The following is an 18,427-nucleotide window of genomic DNA, read 5'->3' on the forward strand; positions in this document are numbered from 1 at the left end:
TAGACGTCGGGGGAATGCTTTGATCCCGGCCGTGTTCCGACGGCGGGCCTTGGAACGCCAGCCGCAGCGTAACCAGCAGCAGGGCCAATGGGAAGCGGGCTAATGGGAAGCAGCCCGCCCTGCGGTCTCCCAGTAAGGAAAGTGAGTCGTCAGCCCGAGCCAGCGCTTTTGTTCCGCCATCGCGGCGGCGGGATGCGTTTCCATCCGCCTCGTTCTCTTCTTGGTCCCGACGGCGTGCCAAAACGTGGCCTTGGTTTCCCCCCTGTTGCCATGTGGATCCCGTTGGGAAGCGGCGAGTGACGGGGACCCTTGTGCGACTGGGGGGCTCGCTCTCCGGTCGCATGGATCCCATCACATGTTGACGGTAGAGAGCTGTTTAGGGCAGAATGTGGCTCAGGAGGTAGAGCGGGTTGGCTGGTCACCGGAAGGTTGCTAGTTCGATCCCCGGCTCCTCCTAGCGTCGAGTGTCGAGGTGTCAATGTAAGGCACCTCCCCCTGACTGCTCCTGACCAGCTGGCTGTCGCCTTGCGTGGCTGACACCGCCGTCGGTGTGTGAATGTGTGCATGAATGGGTGAATGTTGGGAAGTATTGTAAAGCGCTTTGAGTGGCCGCTGGTTAAAGAAGAGCTCTATAAACGTAGTTCATTCCTTCATTTAGAAACGCGCGTTTCCCAGTACTCAAAGTCTGTGGTTCTGTTTTTCCCTGTAGGGCTTCCGCACCCGTTTGCCATCACGGTGTTCGAGGACAGCCTGTACTGGACCGACTGGCACACCAAGAGCATCAACAGCGCCAACAAGTTCACGGGCAAGAACCAGGAGATCATCCGCAACAAGCTGCACTTCCCCATGGACATCCACACACTGCACCCGCAGAGGCAGCCCGCAGGTGGGTGCTGGGCAGGGTGAATGTGCATCGCTCACGTGTTGGAGATGAGTTCAGATGAGCGTTGATGAGGTCGTGAGGGAGGAAGGTTAAGGTTAAAGATGAACTTTTTTGGATGGAGAAAAAACAAGAACATTTAGAGAGCGGAGGAGAAGGGGAAAGGTGAGGGGGGAGAGAGAGAGAGCATAATAAGAAGAGGAGGCGGGAATAGTGGAGGACGGGGGAGAGAGTGAGTAGGGGGGAGAGAGAGAGTAGAGAGGAGTAGAGGAAAACTACAGAAAAGGGGAGTAGAGCGAGAGGAGAGGAAACGAGAGTGCAGGAGGACAGGTGCAAGGTAGAAAGGGAAATTGTCACTTTTTAGTGCTTTCGCCCCTGGGCCCATGCAAGTACGGAGCCTCAGTTCCCCCTTTCACCGCCGTCTCCATTTTTAAAAGCTGGAACCAAAACCAGGGCTGCTCTGGTCTCTGGTCTCTCCCATTGTCTCGCCATGACGGTCTCTCTTCTCAACGCTCTCTCCCAGGTGGGAGGAACCGCTGTGGCGTCAACAACGGCGGCTGCAGCCACCTCTGTCTCCCTAGCAACAAGACGTACATGTGCGCATGCCCCACGGGCTTCAAGAAGGTCGACCACTCCAACTGTGCCAAAAGTGAGTATTCTCCACGTTGAGAAAAGGGGCTGTAGCGAGTTAGAGGGGAGGACGGGGTGGAGACGCGCTGTAGACTTACTGTTGTGGATTGTTACGTTTTGATTAGATGTGTTAGATTAGATTCATGGGGCAACATTCAATTAAAATTCAATAAAATTTTATTTGTATAGCCCTTAATTACAGGTACTGTCTCAAAGGGCTTTACAGGCCATATATTTATGACACAACATAAGATTTATACAAATAATACAAATTATTTGAAAAACTTGAAAGAAAAACGTCAGTTTTAAAGTACTTCTCAGGTATATTTATTCCGGGAATCATCAGAGACATGTAACACGTCTGCATTCCTTTATTAATCCTCGGTGTCGATTTACTGCAAATATTTGATGTTCATGGGACCTGCGGTCGTACCAGGCCTTCCCCTGCGTACCTGGGGCAGAACCCCCTATCGCTAACCACATGTCTCTGAGGGAGGACACACTATCCTGGCTGCTTTGTGCTCCAGTATCCCTTTCATAAATAAGACTTCGGCCGGGGTAGTGCGTAGTCTCTGACGAGACTGGTTTAGAGGCGTAATGACAATAAAGCTGACGCGTTCAGCGCTAAGCACAAAAAAATGAGTCCCTTGTGCCTTAAGGCCATAAAGTAATAAGATACGGACGCAGTGAGACAAACGAGGAACGTCATACTTTGTGACGATAAAGACAGCCGAGGAAAATTATTACTGACGTTTTTTTTTACCTAAATGTAACAGATGAGGAAAGTGGATAGCTGTAATAGGGAGCTAAAATTTAAGAATTAAACTGGGTTCCGTAAAACATGTTAACGTGGGAAAACGTCACCATTTATCACAGATTCCACTAGACAGAGAAATGTAGTCAACAAGAAATGCATAGAAAAGCTAAATAACGTTGTGTTGTGTAGAACAAAATGTCTAGCGTTGTGTGTGTTAGTATTGTTGTTGCTGTGCTCTATGTTGACCCCCTTCCCCCCTCCCCTCCAATGGTTAAACCTAGAACACTGACAGAAGACCTTTGGTCTTTAATCAGGTCTTGACAAGTTCCTGCTTTTTGCCCGAAGGACGGACATCCGACGGATCAGCTTCGACACCGAGGACATGTCGGATGACGTCATCCCTCTGGCCGACGTGCGCAATGCCGTGGCGCTGGACTGGGACAGCAAAGAGGGCTACGTGTACTGGACCGACGTCACCACCGACTCCATCAACAGGGCCTTGTGGAACGCCACCAAGCAGGAGGTCAGTATCACACCAGGCCCTGGGAGTGGCTTCACAAACCACTGCCCTGCGACATCACTAGCATAGATAAGCATCGCACACTGTGTTTTCCACCCAGAAAGTCAACAAAGCCACAATATGTCAGATTTACCAATGCATAAAACATTGTTATGCTAATGCTACAGTGCCACCTATAGGTGAAGATACAGAACTACAACTGATGTCGTTCAAAGCATTGTCATTTTGGTGACTTGTTCAATCTGACTGAATTTGTCTCGCTCTTCATCAGGTGGTGGTGGACACCAGTCTGGAGAGTCCAGCTGGTCTGGCCATCGACTGGGTGACCGACAAGCTCTACTGGACCGATGCTGGTAAAGAAAATATATATATACTGTACTAAAAAAATGTACTTATTGTAAGTCGCTTTGGATAAAAGCATCTGCTGTATGCCCTAAATGTGAATGTATATATATATATATTGTATATATTGCTGTGTGCTAAATGAATATCTGATATCAAACAAAATCACCACGGCGTTTGTTAAGTATTTGCTCTCCTGACTTGCGTCTCAGGAACGGATCGCATCGAGGTGTCCAACGCGGACGGGACCATGAGAACCGTGCTGATCTGGGAGAACCTGGACCGGCCCCGGGACATCGTGGTTGACCCCATAGGAGGGTGAGTCGTCAACAACAACAACAACTACATTTACACTTACATTTGTGGCATTTAGCAGACACTTTTATCCAAAGCAACATACAATAAGTACTTTTCTCAGAAGAAAGAGAAACAACAATGTATCTCTGTCGGTACAGTAAGGATGTTCATAGAAACAAGTGCCAAGCACTAACCATCACTAGGTTAACCCATCCCCCGTATACAACAAAGATAGCTAGGATAAGACGCTACACAATGCTAAGTACTATTTTTAAGTGCAAGGAGGTAGGACATAGAGTAAGTGTATAAGACCGGTGTTAGGGGGGAGGTAAGTTTACAAATCCAACACAACAAAAGGTGCCGTCCACCCCTCTGGATCCGTGTACAGCCGGGCGTCCCCTGACCCGGTCTGACCGCTCTCACCCCCTCAGGCTTATGTACTGGACCGACTGGGGCGCCAACCCCAAGATCGAGCGGGCGGGGATGGACGCGTCGGACCGCATGGTCATCATCGCGTCCAACCTGACGTGGCCCAACGGCCTCGCCATCGACTACGAGACCCAGCGCCTCTACTGGGCCGACGCCGGCACCAAGGTCATCGAGTTCGGCAACTTTGACGGCTCCGACCGACAGGTACACGCCGTTTGTTGGCTTGTCTCGATTGTCGATAACAACGTCAGATTGACGATAACCAATATGCTAAAAACTAAAAAAAATATAGCCTGGTTTTGATCGGCTCACTTAAACTTGTTTCATTCCTTCCTGCTCCGTCCGTTCGACTTGGCATTTGGCCAGGTGTTGATTGGCAGCCAGTTGCCCCACCCCTTCAGCCTGACACTGCATGAGGATAGGCTGTACTGGACGGACTGGCAGTCCAAGAGCATCCAGAGTGCGGACAAGCTGACCGGCCTGGGGCGGCGCACGCTGGCCGAGAACCTGGAGAACCTCATGGACATCCACATGTTCCACCGGCACCGCGAGACAGGTGTGTGTGTGTGTGTGTGTGTGTGTGTGTGTGTGTGCGTGTGCGTGTGTGTGTCCGTCCACTTGCACAATGACTTGCTTGAGGTCATACTGGAACTGTCGTCGCCGTTGGAAACCACCTTGCCTCTTTTTGCTAGTAAACCGTCGATCCAATTCCACCTTAAGTGGTAAACACCTTCGGTTCGATCAATCCCATGAAACACCGGCGTTGGTGTTGGGGCCACACTCCCCGAGCGACGGGGAATCGATCAGGCACATTTGTCTTCTGTTATATCTCTACACCGAGCAGCCAGCCCATGCCCAGCAGGGCCGGGGGGGCAGCTGACAGTCGGGGGATTAGGGGCCAGGTAAACCGAGCCCAGTGCCCCGGCTCAGAGGGCGGACGACACCCCAGGTGCTAAATACCGAGCCTCTCTCCTTTCACTGATGTATAGAAGGTCCCTGTCCTCCCCCTCTCTCTCCCCCCCTCTCCCCCACCAGGCCTCGGAATGCTTTTGTTCAGCTCCGCTCACTGCCTGCCAATCTCCTCGTCCATCTCCCCCTTATTCCACTCAATATATCCTTGTCTTTTTTAACTTCTGTCAGACAGAATCCAATAAAGATATATATAATATATCTATAATATATATATATATATATATATATATACTGTATATAATATAAAGATATGTATAATAAATCGATTATTCGTCCGCTAACCTGGGTATTGGCCATATTTATTTGATGTTCTGTCTCGCTATCGCCATTTTTAATATTGGTTCTATCTCTGTAGCTAACTAGATAAACTCCAGCTAGCCAACGAGCTAGAGCTAGTATCACTACACACTATCTCTGTAGCTGACTTGAAATACTCAAGTTAGCTACTGTAGCCAACTTGAGCTACTTCACCTTGCCACATAGATAGAGCATGCATCACTACACACAGACAGCAACACTACACACAGACAGCAACACTACACACAGACAGCATCTTTACACACAGACAGCAACACTACACACAGACAGAATCACTACACACAGACAGCATCACTACAAACAGACAGCATCACTACAAACAGACAGCATCACTAGACACACAGACAGAATCACTACAAACAGACAGCAACACTACACACAGACAGCATCACTACAAACAGACAGCATCACTACAAACAGACAGCATCACTACACACAGACAGCATCACTACACACAGACAGCATCACTACACACAGACAGCATCACTACAAACAGACAGCATCACTACAAACAGACAGCATCACTAGACACACAGACAGCATCACTAGACACACAGACAGCATCACTAGACACAGACAGCATCGCTAGACACAGACAGCAACACTACACACAGACAGCATCACTAGACACACAGACAGCATCACTAGACACACAGACAGCATCACTAGACACAGACAGCATCACTAGACACAGACAGCAACACTACACACAGACAGCATCACTAGACACACAGACAGCATCACTAGACACACAGACAGCATCACTAGACACAGACAGCATCACTAGACACAGACAGCAACACTACACACAGACAGCATCACTAGACACAGACAGCATCACTACACACAGACAGCATCACTAGACACAGACAGCATCACTAGACACAGACAGCAACACTACACACAGACAGCAACACTACACACAGACAGCAACACTACACACAGACAGCATCACTACAAACAGACAGCAACACTACACACAGACAGCAACACTACAAACAGACAGCAACACTACAAACAGACAGCATCACTAGACACACAGACAGCATCACTAGACACAGACAGCATCACTAGACACAGACAGCAACACTACACACAGACAGCATCACTAGACACAGACAGCAACACTACACACAGACAGCATCACTAGACACAGACAGCAACACTACACACAGACAGCATCACTAGACACAGACAGCATCACTAGACACAGACAGCAACACTACACACAGACAGCAACACTACACACAGACAGCATCACTACAAACAGACAGAAACACTACACACAGACAGCAACACTACAAACAGACAGCAACACTACAAACAGACAGCATCACTAGACACACAGACAGCATCACTAGACACAGACAGCATCACTAGACACAGACAGCAACACTACACACAGACAGCATCACTAGACACAGACAGCAACACTACACACAGACAGCATCACTAGACACAGACAGCAACACTACACACAGACACTCCACATAGACTGAGTCCAGGCTGGCAGAAATGCCACGGTGACATTTGCGAAGCCTGCTGTCGTATAAACTGTATTTTTGCATGTGTGTCCCGGTCCGCAGTGAGGAACCCCTGTGCTGTGAGAAACGGAGGCTGCAGCCACCTGTGTCTGCTGGCCCCGGCCCCACAGGCCTCCAGCTGTGCCTGTCCCACTGGCATCAACCTGCTTTAACGACTCGCAAACAGAGTTTGAATTTTCTAGAATATCAATCTTCATGTTAAGGGATTTAGCGTACATGATTAAATGGTAAATGAACTGCATTCATAAAGCTCTTTTCTAACCAGCCAGCCCGCTCTACCTCCTGAGCCACATGCAGTGTAGTTATGTGTGCGTGTGTGTGTGTGTGTGTTTCAGGGATGAGCAGCTTCCTGATCTTTGCCAGGAGGACGGACATCAGGATGGTGTCTCTGGACATCCCCTACTTTGCCGACGTGGTTCTGGCCGTCAACAGCACCATGAAGAACACCATCGCCATCGGGGTGGACCCCACAGAAGGTGGGGCACCACGCTGTGTTCTTATCGTGATCAAATGTGTGTGTGTCTGGGCCCAGGGGGGTGCATAATGATGAGTTGCACTGTCGGTGGGGTTGCATTTGACTGCAGTGGCGGTCGCGAGCCCACCCCGAGTCTCCATGGTGACACACGATGTGCACAGGGGCCATCTGAACAAGCCGCCCCCCCCCCTCCCCTATTTTGTTTCATTAGAATGTGTGTGTGTGTGTGTGTGTGTGCATGCATATTTTCTTCTCAGTTGTATTATTTATTTGTGACATTAAAAAGGCAAGGAATTCAACTGGGTGAACTAACGTGTGCACAATGGCGCCCCCTGCAGGAAAAGTGTACTGGTCCGACAGTACACTGAAGAAGGTCAGCCGAGCCAACATGGACGGCAGCGAGCATGAGGAAATCATCGCCACCGGTGAGCTCTGCTCCAAGTTCACAGTGTGACCAACACTACTATGAAGTTACTGATTGTACTCTCTGAAAGGGCTTAACAGGCCATATATTTATGACACCCCCTGACCCTAGCCCCCCAGAGGCCAAGAAAAAACTTCATTAATTAGCAAGGAGGAAATCTTGAGAAGGAATACAGAGTGGGGGATCCCTCCTTCCAGGGATGATCAGCAGAGCAATGGGTGCTAGAATTGACATTCATTCATTCATTCATTCATTCATTCATTCATTCATTCATACATACATACATACATACATACATACATACATACATACATACTGTACGTACAGGCAAAACTTTTTAATTATTGGGTGCTGGCCGGTTATCCACAGAGAGGTTATTCTTTGAGTTTCCTTTTGATGCATAAATGCGCAAAAATGGGTTACTAAGGCACCTGCAAAAGAATGCATACATTTGCAGATGTATCCAGATCCTTCCTGCACCTACCTGTTCCTACTGCGTTCCCTGTGCTCACCGTGACTCTGTCGTTCCAGGCCTCATGACGACGGACGGCCTGGCGGTCGACGCGATAGGCCGGAAGATCTACTGGACGGACACGGGCACCAACCGCATCGAGGTGGCCAACCTGGACGGCTCCATGCGCAGGGTCCTGATCTGGCAGAACCTGGACAGCCCGCGGGCCATCGCGCTCTACAACGAGAAAGGGTGAGCACAGCGCCGCTCTACACACCCAGGTCTGGGTTGTACCTCGAGGCTTTGTTAAAGGGGTGATATCATGCCACCAGGTGTGAGTGTGATTAGCCATTACCAGCCCTTCCCTGTGCCCTAGTGACATCACTAGTGGGCGTGTCCACCTAGATAGATCAGTCCACCAGCCTACCCAGTGGACGGTGGCAAATGTTGCTAATCTATCCATCAGGTCTCCAACAAGTTTGGTGGTAAAATTCCTATAGGGGGCGCTAATAAGCAACATTTTATCTGAGAAGTAGTTTTGGTGTTTTTTTGGTTTGTAACGTTTTATCTCAGGAGTGAATTACAAGCGAAGAATCGATCAGCGTTAAAATGACCCTGTTTTCTGTTCTAGACTTCAAGACTTTTAGACATGTCCTCAGAGTCGATCAGGTCGTTCCCTTTCATCTCTCCACGTCTTAAACCCGCTCTGTCCCGGCTCAGGTACATGTACTGGACGGACTGGGGCGAGAACGCCAAGCTGGAGCGCTCCGCCATGGACGGCACGGACCGGGCGGTGCTGATCAGCAACAACCTGGGCTGGCCCAACGGCCTCGCCATCGACAAGGCCGGCGCCCAGCTGCTGTGGGCCGACGCCCACACGGAGGTCCGCCCCCGTCCCCGCACCCCCCCAATCCCAATAATACTGTACACACATGAGAGCTGCACAGGTTTATACCAGGGATGTAAGCTGCTGGTTAGAGATTTCTCCTCACCCTTGGGCTTATTCAAAGTATTTTGTTGTGGTTGAGTATATTGAGATAACTTGAATAGTTCAAGATGTATTTTTGTTAAGTATATTGAGATAACTTGAATAGTTCAAGATGTATTTTTGTTAAGTATATTGAGATAATTCAAGTTCAAGATGGATGAAGGATTTAATTAATGGACATTCTAAATATTTCTAATAATTTCAAGTTATGAAGAGCATTCACCGTTAATGAAATGAGATTCATCGTAGTTTTATTACAACTGAACCATTGGACTGCTCTGTATCAAACCAAAATGAAAGGCCAGCCATGTCAATCTAAATGTAATATCTGTTTTAAAAACACACAACAATGCAACACTGTGTCAAACACTCCTCTGCATGATGAAGGATTCAGGTGCAATTCTAAAAAAAGAGAGATTCCGTATCCACGGCCCGGGCGGTGAGCGTGCGAGCGTAACCCTCCGTCCCGTCTGCTCCGTGCAGCGCATCGAGGCGTCCGACCTCAACGGGCTGAACCGCCACACCCTGGTGTCCCCGGTGCAGCACCCGTACGGCATGACCCTCCTGGGGCCCCACATCTACTGGACCGACTGGCAGAGCCGCAGCATTCAGCGGGCCGACAAGGCCAGCGGGGCCAACGCCATCACCGTGGTCTCCAACCTGCCGGGGCTGATGGACATCCAGGCGGTGGACCGCGCCACGCCGCTGGGTAAGGTCTCCCTCCACCGCTCCCTCCTGCTCTGGCTGTGGATTAAAGGACAGCTATGAATTTGATGAAATGTGACAAGGAAATCGTTGTTTTGTTTCGGAAAAGCTGTTTTTATCCATTCGGTAAATGGTAAATGAACCGCATTTATGTAGCGCTTTTTTCTAGCCAGTGTCCACTCAAAGGGATTTAAAATACTGCCTAACATTCACCCATTCACGCACACATTCACACACCGACAGCAGTGTCAGCCACGCAAGGCGACAGCCAGCTCGTCGGGAGCAGTCAGGGTGAGGCGCCTTGCTCAGGGACACCTCGACACTCCGCTAGGAGCAGCTGGGGATTGAACTAGCAACCTTCCGGGTACCAGCCGACCCGCTCTACCTATTGTAAATCTTTTAGCAACCTTCCGGGTACCAGCCGACCCGCTCTACCTATTGTAAATCTTTCTCTCTCTCTTTCTCTTTCTCTTTCTCTCTCTCTCCCTCTCCCAGGCTCCAACAAGTGCGGGCGTATGAACGGCGGCTGCACCCACCTGTGCCTCCCACGGCCCAACAGCACGTCCTGCGCCTGCCCCACCGGCGTGCTGCTCAAGGGCGACGGCAGGTCGTGCGACGACTCCCCCGAGACCTACCTGCTGTTCTCCAACCGGGTGAGCGTGCGTCGCATCTCCCTGGACACCAGCGACCACACGGACGTGCACGTGCCGGTGCCTGAGCTGCACAACGTCATCTCCCTGGACTACGACAGCGTGGACGGCAAGCTGTACTACACCGACGTCACCCTGGACGTCATCAGGTAGCCACGCACACGCATGCAAGGACCTCATATTTGTATTGAACATCAATGCGTTCAATCTCCCCTTCAGGACAACTAGGATCTAACAAATGCAGAAGTTGCAGTTTGAATATGCATTATCTGTCCCGATTTGTGTGTGAGTCGTCTGGGTAGTCAAGTTGTCCGGGTGTTTGACTCCCCATTCAGTTTTCTTATTCAGTCTTATCGTACACAAGTTACACAAGAGTACAATTCTTAGGCTTGGTTCCTCAACGGCCACATAGCAGCAACAATACAAGATTAAACAAAAAGTAGGTAATAATATGAGAAACTAAAATGATATAAGTTATATAAGTAATGATAATAAGCATTGAAGAGTAGTAAAGTGTAAAGTGTTTAAGTGATAGAGGTACCAGGGCGTCTGCTTAGTTAATACCACTCTCCTCCCCTTCTCCCTCCAGACGCTCCAACCTGGACGGCAGCGGCATGGAGACGGTGATCAGCCAGGGCCTGAAGACCACCGACGGGCTGGCGGTGGACTGGGTGGCCCGCAACATGTACTGGACGGACACGGGCCGCAACACCATCGAGGTGGCCCGGCTGGACGGCTCCTGCCGCAAGGTGCTGGTCAACAACAGCCTGGACGAGCCCCGCGCCATCGCCGTGTTCCCCAGCAAAGGGTGAGACGGGGGGAGGGAGGGGAGGGAGGGGGAGACAGTAGAGGGAGGGAGGGTGAGACGGGGGGCTGGAGGGGAGGGAGGGAGGGGGAGGGAGGGTGAGGGAGGGGGGGACAGTAGAGGGAGGGAGGGGGAGGGGGAGACGGGGGTACAGTAGGGGGATGGATGGAGGGAGGGTGAGGGTGAGACAGGGGTACAGTAGGGGGAGGGAGGGAGGGTGAGGGAGGGTGAGACGGTGGAGACAGTAAAGGGCGCTGTAGGGCGAGGGGGGGTGAGACAGGTAGCGCTCATGGGGCTCTGTGTGCTAGTGCTATTATATTATAAAAAAGAAAAGATGCATCCATCTTGAAACTTGTATCTTGTTTGACCTCATCGTCTCTCTATTGGTTTAATCATCTAGCTCTCTTCCCTCTCTCTATCTCGTCCATCTCTCCGTCCAGGTATCTGTTCTGGACAGACTGGGGTCACATCGCCAAGATCGAGCGCTCCCACCTGGACGGCTCCGACCGCAAGGTGCTCATCAACACGGACCTGGGCTGGCCCAACGGCCTCACCCTGGACTACGACACGCGCAGGTGTGTGTGTGTGTGTGTGTGTGTGTGTGTGTGTGTGTGTGTGTGTGTGTGTGTGTGTGTGTGTGTGTGTGTGTGTGTGTGTGTGTGTGTGTGTGTGTGTGTGTGTGTGTGTGTGTGTGTGTGTGTGTGTGTGTCAAATGTGAAGACAAATGTGAAGATGTGAAGACAAATGTGAAAGTAGCATGGGAACATTAATATGTGTATTGAATTCCAGTGCTGACTTGCATGTGTTTGATCAGTCTCAGGCTAGCGGGCTCAGCACGCAGAGATCAGATTTACCCTTTGATCGTCCACAGCATGTGTTAAGACCGGTGGTGTGTCTCTTCTCTGTCTCAGGATCTTCTGGGTGGACGCCCACCTGGACCGCATCGAGAGCTCGGACCTGAACGGGAAGAGCTCCGTCAGATCCTCGTCAGCCCTGTCTCACACCCCTTTGCCCTCACGCAGGTACCCCCCCCACCCGCCCCTCTCTCCCCGACGGGGGGGGCGCCCACTCGGCCGACTCCTCCCCCCTCTCCTGTGCTCCTCTCGCTCCTCACTCCTCCACTCATCCAGCCTCCGCGTTGTGACTTCCACTTTGTCGTGCCCACCTTGACTCCTTCTGAGAGCATCATTACAACGTAAACCATTCCTTCTCCTTTTCCATCTCTGACCTTCATTTTTCTTCCCTTCTTTTTGTCTCCCACCCCCCCCCCCCTCCCTGTTCTCTTCCCCTCTTCTCCCTCCTTGTTCCCCCCCCCCTCCCTCCCTCCCCGGCTCCTTGTCTGTCTGTGTTTCTCCCTCCCTTCCTTTCTTCCTCTCTGTGTTTGTTCGTCTCTCTTCTCCTCCCGGTGTCTCCAGCCCAAGCCGGTCCCCTCCCCTCTAACCCCTTTCTCCCGACTCTCGCAGCAAGACCGCTGGATCTACTGGACGGACTGGCAGACCAAGTCCATCCAGCGCGTGGACAAACACGCCGGCCGCAGCAAGGAAACGGTGCTGGCCAACGTGGAGGGTCTCATGGACATCATAGTGGTGTCCCCCAACCGCCAGTCAGGTGAGGAGAAGGTGGACGTCCGCTTCCCCCACCCGGAGGGACGATGTCATGCACCAAGTTCAGGCCTCACCACCCTGGCTAATGAGCCTGGCCGGAGAACGAGACCCAAGGAGTGTGTGTGTGTGTGTGTGTGTGTGTGTGTGTGTGTGTGTGTGTGTGTGTGTGTGTGTGTGTGTGTGTGTGTGTGTGTGTGTGTGTGTGTGTGTGTGTGTGTGTGTGTGTGTGTGTGTGTGTGTGCCTGGGTAGTAGTGTGTGTATGTGTGGTAGAGGGATTGTGTCTGCGTGGTAGAGGGTGAGAGCATGTGTGGTAGAGGGTGAGAGCATGTGTGTGTGTGTGTGTGCGTGAGTGTGGTAGTTGGTGTATGCCTGTGTGTCTCTGCGTGTGACTGTGTTCTTGCTTGGAAAAGGGCAACTAGTCCAAAGGGTCGTATGCTGTGATAGATGTGAGCTCTGATTGTTCCGGAGCCGTGGCGGTGCCTCTCAGGGGAGTCCACTGGGAGAGAGGCACGGCAATGAACGGCTGCTGTCTGTCCTCAGGGTCCAACCTCTGCAGCGCCAACAATGGAGGCTGCACTCATCTCTGCTTCGCCAAGACCAACAACTTTGTGTGCGCCTGCCCTGACGAGCCGGACGGAAGACCCTGCTCCACCAGTAAGTGTGTGTGTGTGTGTGTGTGTGTGTGTGTGTGTGTGTGTGTGTGTGTGTGTGTGTGTGTGTGTGTGTGTGTGTGTGTGTGTGTGTGTGTGTGTGTGTGTGTGTGTGTGTGTGTGTGTGTGTGCGCTCTTGTGTGTGTGTGCGTGTGTTAGCATTTGAGTGTGTGCGTGTTTGTCGTTTGAGTGTGCATTTGCATTTGAGTGGGTGTCAAATGTGATCAAAGTATTCAGTTTGTGAACATTAATATTTGTATTGAACTCCAGTGCTGACTTGTATGTGTTTTGTTCAGTCTCAGGCTACGTCCCCACTCCGCCCACTAGAGGGGGCTCTATCACCCCTGCTGCTAAACTCCCCAAGGCTGCCTCAGACGCTCCACTGAACGGGCCCGTGCTTGTTAAGTATGTTTCATCTCAAACTAAATCCACCATCCAGCTGTTGAATGCTTTACTCCGATTCCTCTGATACTCTACTACTAAACAAAGCCCTCGGCGCATACATTTTGTTGATGCATTACATTTCATCAAATACATTGTTTTTTCCAAGTCAGCAGGTGTAATTTAATTCATTGTGGACTCTGTGTGTTGCAGCTGCACCGACAAGAACCTCAACGTCGAAGGCTGCCTGCAGAGCAATGTGATTTCTGCCCCTCATGGTGAGTGACGGAGCCGAGGTCCTGTTTCCATCACCGGACGTAATCTGCATATGCTAATGTCTTGTTGGCAATCAACCTGCGGGACGACCCTGTAACGAGCATCTGTGTCATCTCTCCCAGGGGAAGGGCTTCACATCAGCTACGTGATTGGTGGAGTGTTGACCATCCTGGCTATTCTCATCCTCATCGCCGCCTTCATTGTCTACAGGTGATTGCACCTCAACACCCCTTCCTCGTCTCCCTTTCTCCATGAACAGTAGTCACCACTGCTCACATCTGTTCAGAATCAGAATATTTTGTTAAATCTTATTGTACACAAGTACACAAGAGTACAATTCTTAGGCTTGGTTCATTAACAGCCACATAGCAGCAATACAAAAAACAATACAAGATAAAGTAAATAAAGATAAGTTAAAATAAAAAGATGTAAAAATTAGTTATAGTTTGTTATAGGTTTGTTACAGGGTTGTACGTTTGTTATAGGGTTTGTGATGTTATTTTAATTGTTCCTTTTCTTACCGGTCACGTTCTGGATCCATCAGGCATAAGAAATCAAAGTTTGCCGACCCGGGGGTGAGCAACCTGACGTACAGCAACCCCTCGTACAGAACCTCCACCCAGGAGGTGAAGATCGAGGCGTCGCAGAAGCCTCCCATCTACAACCAGCTTCGATATAAGAAGGAGGTAACTGAACCCAAAGCGATGAGTCAAAAACGAAAGCGAAGACTGTTGCCCTTTTTTCTTTTTATTCATTTGAAATAAATGAGACCAGACTGATGAATCCGTAACAGTTTCTTAACCTCATCTCTTGGAGTAGCTGCAGTCGTGCAGCCAGTGATCACTGAGACTGTTTGTGTCTCTGTGATGCTAGATAGAGGGGTGATGTGTGATATGATGCAGGCAGCAGAGGCTGACACTCATCTGTACCTTCTCTCCCCCCCCCCCCTCCCCCGCCCACCTCTCTCCCCCACCACAGCTCTCTCATCCTTACAATTCCCTCTCTCCCTTTATCTTTTGACCGACCTGTCCCGTGGAGAGGTAGCTACGCTGCATGGAGGAACTTGAGGCCTTTCTGAACTCAGTCCTCAGTTCTCTGCTGCAGTGCTTCTTAGCGTTGTGTGATTCTGTCACCGCATGTTGAAAGTTGCTGTTTGTTAAAATTGACGGATTTCAACATTAACACAGTGTTGCCTTTTGAGCATGTGAGAATATTGCACTTTTTGGTGATTTAGGTGGAATACTTTTGAAACATTAATGGCGTGACAAATGTGTGAGGTTACTGTTACTTTTAACATGTAAAGGCACGGCTTTGCCAGCGGTTTGCAACCTTTGTTTTTTCCCCAAGTGACCTAACCTTGGCACATTGTCACAATGACAGCATAAAAATTGAATTAACTTGAATGGAGTTTCATGACGTAACCACATATGCTGCGATCGGTAAATTACGTCCACATTTACTCAAAACGCCTCAAAATGATCAGGGCCTTGAGACCTCAAGCTGGGGTCTCCCCCTCCCGGGTTAGGACCCACTGGACTGAACTAACACCAGGAGACCCGCACAGCGTTACTAAGCCTTAATCAAACAGCAGTGCATGGGTTGGCGTGTGAGGGTGGCCCTTCAAGAGTGGTTTGCGGTCTATCAGTGTATCAGTCCATTATCTTCTGTGTTGTGTCCACCTGCTGACCTCCGACCCCCCTGGTCCCTAGGGCGGAGTGGACGGCGGCTACACCAAGGAGAAGATCCGCATCGTGGAGGGCGTGTGCCTGCTGTCCACCGACGACCTCTACTGGGACGACCTCAAGCAGATTAAGCCGTCGCGCGGCGGCCTGCACACCTGCATGCGCACCGACACGGTGTCCCTGCAGGCCAGCAGCGCCTCGCTGGACGACGGCGAGACGGAGCAGTTGCTGCAGGAGGAGACGTCCGAGTGCTCGTCCATCAGCACACTGACCCCGTCCACCGTCACCCCGCAGCGCCACACCCAGCACAGCCTGCCCGACACCGGCTGGGCCTCCGCACGCAAGCCCTCCACCGAGAGCCAGGTGTGAGGAGGCGGCGGCGGCGGTGGTGGTGGTGCCGTTCCACTCGCTCGCTCTCTCTTTCTGTCGTTCGCTCTCTCTCTCTTGCTCTCTCACTCTCTCTCTCACGATCACTTTTGCTCTCTCTCTCTCTCTTTCTGTCTCTCTCTCTCACTCTCTCCCTCCACTCCCCCCGCACCCCTAGTCCCTTCTACTTCATGTGCTTTTTTTACGAATCTCTGCCGCATACCTAGGAAACAGACAAACACGAACAAGCGCACACATATTTATATTCGGTACAACTTATACCTGCAAAGATTTATATAGACACTAGGTACAAATGCATAGGTACACCGGATCCTAGGTAGTCGCGTTCTGATGCTATGTAGGAAACGTAGTCCATGTGATCCTGAGTTATAATATAGTTCACATCAAGGCAAACACCTATCTCTGAAGAATGGACTCCGTCCCGCCTGCACACTTGCTAATAAATGCGTACATTTATGGACAAAATGCAACCCATACACTCGGAACTATTTATGGCAAAAATTGACAACTAATAAAGACAATAAATGAGTATGCTGGAATGGAGTGCGCAAGACTCTTGCAGATGGAGCGGAAAAGTGCATCCAGGAATACCTGGAGACTTTGTTTTATAAAGATGCAAAAGTTTCAAAGCGAGGGACGCTGTTTTTGTGTAGAATTACAATTTTTGTGAACTTTTTTTTTTTTTTTTTTACAATGCTAAAACAATATCTGCTTGAATATGTAACAAAACGCCCTCTCTCATGCCACTGGTCAGTCGTCATGTCTCTATGAACTATTTATGAACATTTTATATCTCAGAGTAGGTTTGTTGATTATTTTTTTGGGAAATGGCCTGGATGTTGTGTTCGAGCTATTTGCGTTCGCAAACTCAGATATTCAAAAGTGATATTTATGGACAGTGCCAAAGGGGAGAGTTTCACTCATATCTGCCCTCATTTCTTCCTGCTACAGTACACCTACAAATGAATGTTTTTTTTTTCCTGAAAACTGGATCTTTACTCCACTCTACTTCTATGGACTGAACAGTTTTCCCCTCAGCGCTCAGAACCCAATGAGACAAGCGTGGACGTCATCTGGGCTCTCTGATCTGAGTCTGTTCATCCTAAATGAAACCGGCAAAGAAAAGACTGCAAGAGCCTTTTATGTTTCAGGAAAATCGCTGATTGCTCCTCCTGAACAGCAGAAGATGCCATGATGAAGTATAGCCTAAGTGCCAAACTTTCCCCCCCACTTCTCTTCTTCTCATCCAGTTCTATTTATATTACTCTGGGGTTGTTAAATGCACGTCAGGTTCTATGGTAGCATTTTTGTGAATAGTACATCTTATCAACTCTGTAAATCTGTAATGGAGTGTCCATCGACGCTCCCAGTATAGCACATGAGCCCCCACCTCTCTGTATATTATGTGTATAACACTGTGCATATCCGGAACCATTGAGCATCGGGGGTTATAGTTTAGAAATATATCTCACTGACAACTTAATAACGTTAATTTAATACAAGCAAAAGTAAAGATGCATTGTTTTAACATATATTGCCGTTAAAAGGACACGACCGTCGACGATTACCGGACATTTCAAGACCATGTATTTTGAAGTATGTTCTACTCCTTCAGCGACGTGCTGATTCGCTGCTAGACATCGCACTGAGGCCGACAGCAGAAAGGGGTCTTGGCAGCTATAACCTGTAGTCTTTGGACGGTGTATCGCTAGTGGGCCTACAGCGCATCAAAACTAATTCAATCAGCCTAATCCCAAAATACAGCCTCACACATTCTGCGGATGAGATGCCGACTGTACAGGTTTAACCAGGCCGATTAAAGCAAACGTGGGTTGAGACGTTGTGTTGATTATGTTGTCTTTTGTATAAAGGGATTTAATGCTTTTTTTGACCTGTATTAATTTTACTCACTGGAGAAGAACGTTTTTATTTTGCTGGATTATTTTAACCACTGTATCCAAGCGTTGTAAATGATAGGGATGCCCATTATTTAATAGTGTTCTTTTATGTTATGAAATATTGGTCGAGTATAGTTGTTGTAAAGGTAACAAAAAGAGGTATTTATGGTTTCTTTGTATGGTTGTCACTTAATGTGTAAATATGAACAGACTGTATATGTATTTCCATGGCAGTACTAACAAGCTGTGTTGTGTGGTATAGTGAATTATCTCTTTGGTATCTTTTAATATAAAACAGCATTTGCATTTCAATGATACGCGTGTGCCATTTTGTTTATGAACACTTTGCATTATGAGAGAA

At 49.5% G+C, this 18,427-nt stretch overlaps 1 protein-coding gene and 1 non-coding gene across 2 annotated transcripts in view; both read left to right on the forward strand.

The window, feature by feature from the left end:
* The window catches only part of LOC311356159 (low-density lipoprotein receptor-related protein 4-like), a gene marked incomplete at its 5' end in the record, with an annotated part of 61,649 nt that extends 43,382 nt beyond the window's left edge, over positions 1-18,267 (forward strand). Inside the window, 26 exon segments of the mRNA XM_084475919.1 lie at positions 710-886; positions 1,404-1,529; positions 2,582-2,790; positions 3,059-3,140; positions 3,342-3,447; positions 3,858-4,059; positions 4,222-4,411; positions 6,732-6,838; positions 6,840-6,856; positions 6,987-7,165; positions 7,503-7,589; positions 8,120-8,291; positions 8,760-8,922; positions 9,511-9,736; positions 10,228-10,531; positions 10,972-11,190; positions 11,628-11,762; positions 12,099-12,156; positions 12,159-12,209; positions 12,651-12,795; positions 13,333-13,446; positions 13,739-13,847; positions 14,037-14,101; positions 14,222-14,309; positions 14,644-14,785; positions 15,809-18,267. Coding sequence (XP_084332045.1) covers positions 710-886; positions 1,404-1,529; positions 2,582-2,790; positions 3,059-3,140; positions 3,342-3,447; positions 3,858-4,059; positions 4,222-4,411; positions 6,732-6,838; positions 6,840-6,856; positions 6,987-7,165; positions 7,503-7,589; positions 8,120-8,291; positions 8,760-8,922; positions 9,511-9,736; positions 10,228-10,531; positions 10,972-11,190; positions 11,628-11,762; positions 12,099-12,156; positions 12,159-12,209; positions 12,651-12,795; positions 13,333-13,446; positions 13,739-13,847; positions 14,037-14,101; positions 14,222-14,309; positions 14,644-14,785; positions 15,809-16,150 — 3,815 coding nt within the window. The 3' untranslated portion in view covers positions 16,151-18,267.
* On the forward strand, positions 7,226-7,342 carry LOC311356850 (small nucleolar RNA SNORD67). Its single transcript, XR_014637719.1, has one exon. It is a non-coding gene; the product is annotated as a small nucleolar RNA SNORD67 (small nucleolar RNA).
* Positions 18,268-18,427: the final 160 nt, after the last annotated feature.

This window comes from Micromesistius poutassou (genome assembly GCF_964030765.1).
Source record: "Micromesistius poutassou genome assembly, chromosome: 12".
Classification (NCBI taxonomy): Eukaryota; Metazoa; Chordata; class Actinopteri; order Gadiformes; family Gadidae; genus Micromesistius; species Micromesistius poutassou.